We start from the raw sequence: 8,537 nt of genomic DNA, 5'->3' as shown, positions 1-8,537 counted from the left end.
GGAGAAGTGTCAGAGAGGATTTGATTGAAGTGTTTAAGATTATTAAGGGTATTGATAATATAGATCCATCAAACTTTTTGGGTTTAGCAGTGAAAACAATAGAACTAGGGGTCATAAATTTAAAATTTTGGCAGCGTAGGAGTCGTCTACAGCTTAGACAGTATTACTTTTGAAGCAGGGTGAAATTTGGTGAAGATCCATCTAGAAGTAGCGAAGCAGTGGTAAAAAAAAATGCAAAAATGCAAAACTGAATTTTTTTATGTACACTCGCATGGACCTAATGAACCTCCACGTCAATTTTGATGAAGATCCATCCAAACCCTGCGAAGTAGTTACATGGACATACAACAGACAGTACTATTATACTTATATATATTTTCTAATTTCCTCGCCTACACAATTCTTTTATTGCTAGAACATAGTACTGATAATGTAATACACATAATAATTCTGATATTTGTTCATTGTATTTACTTACTTCAATTCCAGAGAAATACAACAAGTAAGGTTTCTACTGTCAGATGAAGAAGAAATTGAAACGAATAAGAAAAATAATATTTCTCTTTCACCCGATTGTGACCAAGCCGTACACATCCAGAAACACAATATGAAGTTAAGGTGAGTTTAATTAAAACTTTTATTTGTAAGGTTTTTAGAATATCTTTTAATTTTGAGCTAACATTGTAATTAAGGTGTTTGGCTCTTATATTTCTGACTGTTTATTCTGATTGGTTCAGCATAAAATGCCATCAACAATATTTCTTAGCTTAACTTGGAATTCACTACTTGTGATCATGTTAAACATACTGTAAGGACTAGCAGTAGCATTACTACCTCCTGGGTGGTACTTGACCGTCGTATTTTTGTTGTATTACTACCTCCTGAGTGGTACTTGCCCGTTGTACTTTTGTTATATTACTACCTCCTGAGTGGTACTTGACCGTCGTATTTTTGTTGTATTACTAACTCCTGAATGGTACTTGACCGTCGTATTTTTGTTGTATTACTAACTCCTGAATGGTACTTGACCGTCGTATTTTTGTTGTATTACTAACTCCTGAGTGGTACTTGCCCGTCGTATTTTTGTTGTATTACTACCTCTTGAGTGGTACTTGCCCGTCGTATTTTTGTTGTATTACTACCTCCTGAGTGGTACTTGACCGTCGTATTTTTCTTGTATTACTAACTCCTGAGCGGTATTTACCCATCGTATTTCACTGATGTATTTCATAGACAAGAATTTGGACAGATCTCCCAGTTTTCTCTCCAGCAGTTCAGTAGACATAGACAAATAACAAAAATTGATATGTCTTTTCAGGGTATTTCAAAAACATCCATTTACTATCAATACATCTCCTGAACGATGACAATCACTCGAGTATAGACGTAACCATTGACATTATGAAGCTCAACAAAGTGCATTTTAAAATCTGAAATATTAATTCTACGTCATCAGTATATCAACAGTCCAAGAATTAAATCGTTAAAGCTGAACTACATCTTAAAATATATGACTATCACGATTTAGATATGTTAATATATGACTATCACGATTAACATATGTTAATATATGACTATCACGATTTAGATATGTTAATATATGACTATCACGATTAAAATATGTTAATATATGACTATCACGATTAAAATATGTTAATATATGTCTATCACGATTTAAATATGTTAATATATGACTATCACGATTAAAATATGTTAATATATGTCTATCACGATTTAAATATGTTAATATGTGACTATCACGATTAATATATGTTAATATATGGCTATCACGACTTAAATAATGTTAATATATGACTATCACGATTAACATATGTTAATATATGACTATCCCGATTAAAATATGTCAATATATGGCTATCACGATTAATTATGTTAATATATGGCTATCACGATTTAAATAATGTTAATATATGACTATCACGATTTAGATATGTTAATATATGACTATCACGATTAAGATATGTTAATATATGACTATCACGATTAAGATATGTTAATATATGACTATCACGATTAATATATATTAATATATGGCTATCACGATGTAAATAATGTTAATATATGACTATCACGATTAAAATAACTTCATTTTATTGTCATTCTAAATGTGTATGAAACATGTTATTCATGTTATGCATCACATTGGGTTTTTGTCGTTATCTTACCTATTACAACACTTAGAGTAAAGAACTAACGAAAACAATTTTCGAAGTATTCGTTTTCTAAAAATACATAGGAACTTTAGCAATAATTAGTGGAATTAATTACAATATTAATAACACTTTTTGTTTATTGTTTTGTGAGGCTCGTATGTTACTCGGGGCTGTGTAATCGAAAATTAATGGATTCACAAGCAGTTTGATACAAAAATAGTTTAAAAGAACGTGCTTATAAACCCGATATGATCCATTGATAATTGTAAGTTTAATTACTAATTTATATTGTTCCAATTCGATTTATAGATGGAGAAAAACATTCAAAATCTAGCTGGCTTAATATGCTGTGAATAAATACTTTTAAACTCCAAGTTTAGTCTTTATACTCGACCAATTTGCTTATTTCTTCTCAGTAATCGTTAGAGAGCGCCTTTGATTAATATTGTTGTAACTATTTCTATCCTTAAAAAGGTTATTTGAGTTATTCATAAAATAATATTACAAAATCATGTCATGTTTACTTAATGATAATGGAAGTGCTTTTTCTTAGAATTGAAGTTTTACATGCTAACTTAACTAATGTTCGCTGATAGGCCTAAGTCCACAGTAGACACTAATACAATAATTTCACTTACTTGCTAAATTCTTGTATTTCTAGTTTCTTTGTCGAAATAGAAACTAAATATTCACAATACTTAACTAACACTCAAACTGACTAACAGTCTCAGTAACTCAGTAGTTAGTAACAGACTCAAAAATCCACCATTAATCAACAGATTAATTTCACTGACTAAATAATGTTTTATATAGCTGAAATCATTTTCTAAAATTTCAAGAAAATTTCAGATGTTAAGCAGTTCTCTCGTCCCGAGACGTGAAAAAAATATGGTACTTAGAAAAGTAACAAATTTCCTTTTTATTTTAGTTTAGAAAGGTAACCAGTTTATATTATCAAATTTTCCATTTTTTATAGTGCTTACAGGTTTTCAGTACATAAAATCCAAAATCTCTCTGGTAAATTTGATTTCAAATCAGTGAAATCGAATTTTCAGTTTTAACTTCGTGATTCTTGTCCTTCCCATTCTTTCTGTTATTTCAATGACTAAAATAACCATTTTCTTTGTAACACATTAAAACAAATGGGGTATTCAGTTTTAGAGTTTTAACAAGTTTTTCTTTAAAAATCCCCCCTCCCAGTGGCACAGTAGTATGTCTGCGAACTTACAACTTGTGTAGCTTTGTGCTTAACTACAAACAAGCTTTAAAAATTGAAAGACTGGAACTTTAAGATTGTGAATAATGTACAATAGGAGTGGGTTTATGATACACTTTGGTGGTAAGTATACTCTAGTTATTTAAGACGTGTACATCTAAAAACAAGAGTTTGTCATTCTGTTGATTTTCAAAAGTGAACTATATATTGGGTTATTTACCATTTAAATACTGGATAAATTCCTTAACCAACTAAACGTTGTTAAACACCATAAAAGTGTCATCTACATACTCTCTGTAACATACAAGCTTAAGAAGTTCAGACACAACTGTAACCAAACTTTTTTCATGGAAGTATAGTAAAAGGCTAGCAAGGTCAGAAGCAAAACTAGATCCGATAGCCACTCCGTCATTCTGTTCGTAGATATTATAGTTAAACATAAAATGTGTTTGTTTCGTTACAAAACATGGAACACTTCAATCTTATTATACTTAGTTAGTATATTTATAAACAAGTGACTCGATGTCATAACTAACACAATGAACATCATCATTAAACTGTGTCTGTTTTAAGATATTGATACGCCCCTCAGTGGCACAACGGCATGTCTGTGGACTTATAACGATAGAAACCGGGTTTCGATACGCGTGGTGGGCAGAGCACAGATAGCCTATTTTGTAGCTTTGTGCTTAACTACAAACAAACAAAGTTATTGGCAGATTCAAAAGTTTAAAACAGAATGTTGTTGGATTTATTTTCTTTTTCAAGCACAAGGTAGTGCTCAAAATTTTGTTTATGAAATTATTTCGCTATTAAAATCTGTCAGAAGACGACATGAATAAACACAGTGATCTACTTTCACATTCGCTCAAGTAAGACAAATCTTGTTGGTTTTGTTTTTCTATATATCCCAAACCCAACTGCCTTTCTCATACTAAGGTTGGGAGATTCCTAGTTCAAAATATCCTGAATATTTATATGTCCACGCTAGAATTTCCTTTTGAGTTTGTATTTATACTACGTATGACAACTTCCCATGGCTACCAGGAGCATTAAAAAATTTATTTTATAACATCACAGATATTAATGCTTCAACTGGCATGTAGCATTGTTGTTATAAAATGCGCACAACAACCATTCCAAGGTTAACCGGTTTCTTTTTTCCTTGTTATAACTGCGATCTAATAAAATATGACAGAAGTTTTCCTGTGTCTCTCATGTACAAGATGTATGAAGGGTTTTTATGTTACTTTTCCTTGCTGTTATATGTACCTGAATATGACCAGGACGTTTATGTCCAAACAAAGAAAAGAAAGTTGTTAATAATTACATATATATTCATATTTGAGATTACATATATATATATATATATATATATTACATCCGTTTGTAAGGAAAACTTTAAAAATTAAAAGAATTAGAAATGAGTCGATGTAAACCATAACTAAAACGAGTTTATACCATAAATATGTCAAAGGTGCTGGAGGCAAATTAATAGTGGAGGGTCTTGAAGTATATTTGATCGAGCGAAGCGAGGGAATGTTACCACAGGCACACCCATTACGACCGGTATTTAGGGCTCGCATTAGGGTTCTGAATTAAACTTTATGCATTCTCCTGCTTTTCCTGAGAGTGATTTTTCTAATTTTGATGCATTTGTACTAGGACAGGTTGAAAAGTGGGGGCACCCTCCCTCCGCTTTTTATACCACAGTGTGTACACTCGGTCATAAAATCATAATCAGAGTCACTCGAATGATGACTAAGCGAAACCGGGTTTAAAGTATAAATGTTCAACTAGTTTTTAACGTTAATTTTGACTTAAGACTTTGCATTTATAAATGCATATACGCTATACAAGAACATTTTGGGAAGAAGGAAAATGTTGTGTTTCATTACTGGAACCTCAGTGTAATAATAAGAGAAAAATCCATTTTCAAGTTAGTCACAGCCTGGACTCTGTTACTAAAACCGTTTGTACATCTAATGACACAGAACACCTCTCTTTTTTTATAAAGCATACTCATTTGTAAGGAGATTTTAAGGTTTGTCCATTCAAGCCTTCAGATATTGCTCCAAAATGTCCCAAAGCGGTTTTATTCGATTATGTCAAGTCGGGGTGCTGAACGAAGCATTTGGCACCCCTTGATGTTTTATCATTATTCTATATATATTTCTATCACTGTCTAAAATATCCCAGCCCAACACTCCCTCATATTATTTCCATCACTTTACATGGTTGAGTGGCCCGGCATGGCCAGGTGGTTAGGGCACTCGACTCGCAGTCTGAGGGTCGCTGGTTCGAATCCCCGTCACACCAAACATGTTCGCCCTTTCAGCCGTGGGGGCGTCATAATGTGACAGTCAATCCCACTATTCGTTGGTAAAAGAGTAGCCCAAGAGTTGGCGGTGGGTGGGGATGACTAGCTGCCTTCCCTCTAGTCTTACACTGCTAAATTAGGGACGGCTAGCGCAGATAGCCCTCGTGTAGCTTTGCGCGAAATTCAAAACAAACAAACATACATGGTTGAGGTGATGCAGTCGTGCTAAACTGCTCTCCAAGTTACTGCCAAACTCAGACCTATTCAACTGAGTTCTTTGATCCGATTGGAAGTTTTTCGTTACTTTTCTTCACAATTTCAAGAATTAAAGTATAAAAGTCTGATAAGACCAAATTCCTTGCATTTACGATTAATCTGAGCAAACCCATCACCTGGTATATTCAGCCTACCTATCCTAAAAGTTTGACCCTCAGTGGCTCAAAGGTAAGTCTGCAGACTTAAAACGCTAAATACCGGGTTTCAATACTCGTGGTGGGCAGATCAAAAATAGCCCATTGTGTAGCTTTGCGCTTAACAACAATCAAACCAAACCTAAAAGTTTATTTAAAACAGAAGAGAGAAAGAGACAAAAAATAAGCAGTACATGTATATCAGGTGAATTAGCGAACTAAAGGTATCTAAGTGATATAACAAATATAAGCACCATCAATCGAAAATAAATTGGTAGCCTTTTTTTAAAGATAAAACTACATACATTTTTGTTGAGAGCTGGTGGAGAACCAGGTGTCCTTATGGGCTTCGACTTGTTAATGAAAGTAAGCAGCATGGATTCCCTGCTCACAATAGATATGCTAATCTGCACTATTATGAAAGTCGTGAGTAATGTAAAACTTTCTGTTTTCTTTCTTTTCTGCACTCTCGTTTGTTTTAGAACAAAGCCACGCTATGCTATACGCTGTGTCCACCGTGAGGAATCGAAACCCAGTTGTTGGCATTGTAAGTCTTTAAACTTACCGCTGTCCCATCAGGTAACCTACATTCTCTTTCTTAATATGTATATCAGTCGTTTTTCGTGAAAATGATGATGTTTTTCAATACATCCATAAGCTTTATTTTTAAACAGTGCGAGAAGCAGACGAAGAACATGCTCCTATAAGTATTACGATTAGTATCGCCTTCTTTATAACGTAAACGTTCAACATAATTTGGAGATAACACAGAGCTTTGAGTCCAAGAGAACACTAGTTGCTAGGTAAACATGATTTAATGTGTAATTATTTGATTATCCTATCGATGAAAGTTATCATTTTATTAAAGAATAACTATGTAAAAATTATTTCTATTATTTTTCAAAGACAATCCATGTCTGGAATCCACCTAGTTCACAAGGATAAAGACAACTTCCGCCTGAACGGGAAGGACGTCACGATTTCCACACCAGAAGAATTTGTTTTTAACTTCGGGGGAAAAAAGGTTATTAATAAGGTTCGTTCCACACAGTGATTATTTATAGTCAGTGATTATGTGTTTGTGTGTGTGTTTTTATTATTCTTAAATCATATTTTCGTTCTCAAATGTATTTTTAACCCCCATACTCTAGCTTCATTTTATTTCTGTAACAATGGAAAAAAAGATACAATTGTTTTGGTTAAAGTTAGCCTCTAACCCAATTCATTTCTACAATTTTATTGTTGTTTTTTGTGTGTTAATAACATTTCTACGACTTTATCCTAATATGAATAAAACAGTTAAGACACAGAGAGCTCATTCGTTCAAGAACTGTACAATCTGCAATAATGTCCTGTAATTGTTAAAAATAAAACCAACGATATAGTGTTGCTGGAGTTATGAAACGCATGAACATTGTTATATTAAAATTTTATTTAGCCAAGTTTTTTTTTAGCGCAAATCTACTTAATGGACTTTGCGCTTTGTACACCACGAAAAATCGAATCCTAGATGTTGTCATTGAAAGTTCATAAATTTACCACTAACACACTAAGACGACTTAACTGTACTTCTTATCATTAACTATAAAATCTTGATGTCTGTGCATTTATTAATCACGAATAACAGTATTCCTATTATTACAAAAAAAAAATTGTCGACAGCTATATGTGCTCAGTTTTTGGCACGGAGAGCCAGTCCAGGCCCCGGGGTCAGTAATATCATTCGAGCCACCATTTCCTTCTATTTATTAACCTTTGCTGATTTTTCATGAAAGAAATTTAGGTGACAAAATTCTTCATGAATCCATGAAAAAGCAGTAGCCATTTTAGCTCATTAAGTAGTCTGCATTGCTAGTGAGCTTTGAAGTATCCCACTGCTGGGTCTCGGTGCAGCTGCCTCCTCGCCCCCCTCCCCTCTCGTCAGCCCTGACCATGTGCCCTGAAGGGAACATAATTCGTGGTATTTCCATAAAAGTCAAAATAATAATTTTTCCAGGGGTTAAATATTTTTTTATGCTATTATATTATTCGTTATGTTTCAGTGGCTACTTCACTGTACACCTAGTTGAAAATTTTAGTATTTGTATTATCTCAGCTATCACAGGAGTAGCTAATTCAATAAAATAAGAAAAAAATCAAGTTACTTATGTTGATTTGCATTTTAGGCCCCAATTATGATACAGAGCCGTGTTGCTTAATACTATGATTCTATTACTGCTATTGCTAATTAAATCTCCATTACGTTATTAAGCCGTTCATGATTATTGCGACACAAACTATATACTCATTATACTGCATCGTAAAAACTGCGAAATATCATCGCGGCATGTCCAACACAAATATTACCACTGTTTATGATATTGAAACTAAGCATCAAGTACTATTTTATTCGAGGATTTATATCATCTATTATACAA

At 33.3% G+C, this 8,537-nt stretch overlaps 1 protein-coding gene across 2 annotated transcripts in view; it reads left to right on the top strand.

Moving 5' to 3' along the window:
- Positions 1–8,537, top strand: part of LOC106467551 (acetyl-CoA carboxylase) — a 156,452-nt gene that overhangs the window by 5,905 nt on the left and 142,010 nt on the right. For both annotated transcript variants that reach the window (XM_022395748.1, XM_013927912.2), the window contains exons 3-4: positions 490–618; positions 7,027–7,156. In XM_022395748.1, coding sequence (XP_022251456.1) covers positions 490–618; positions 7,027–7,156 — 259 coding nt within the window. The remainder of the gene's footprint in view (positions 1–489; positions 619–7,026; positions 7,157–8,537) is intronic.

This window comes from Limulus polyphemus, unplaced genomic scaffold, assembly GCF_000517525.1.
Source record: "Limulus polyphemus unplaced genomic scaffold, Limulus_polyphemus-2.1.2 Scaffold2657, whole genome shotgun sequence".
NCBI lineage: Eukaryota > Metazoa > Arthropoda > Merostomata > Xiphosura > Limulidae > Limulus > Limulus polyphemus.
This window is presented reverse-complemented; position numbering and strand designations above follow the sequence as displayed.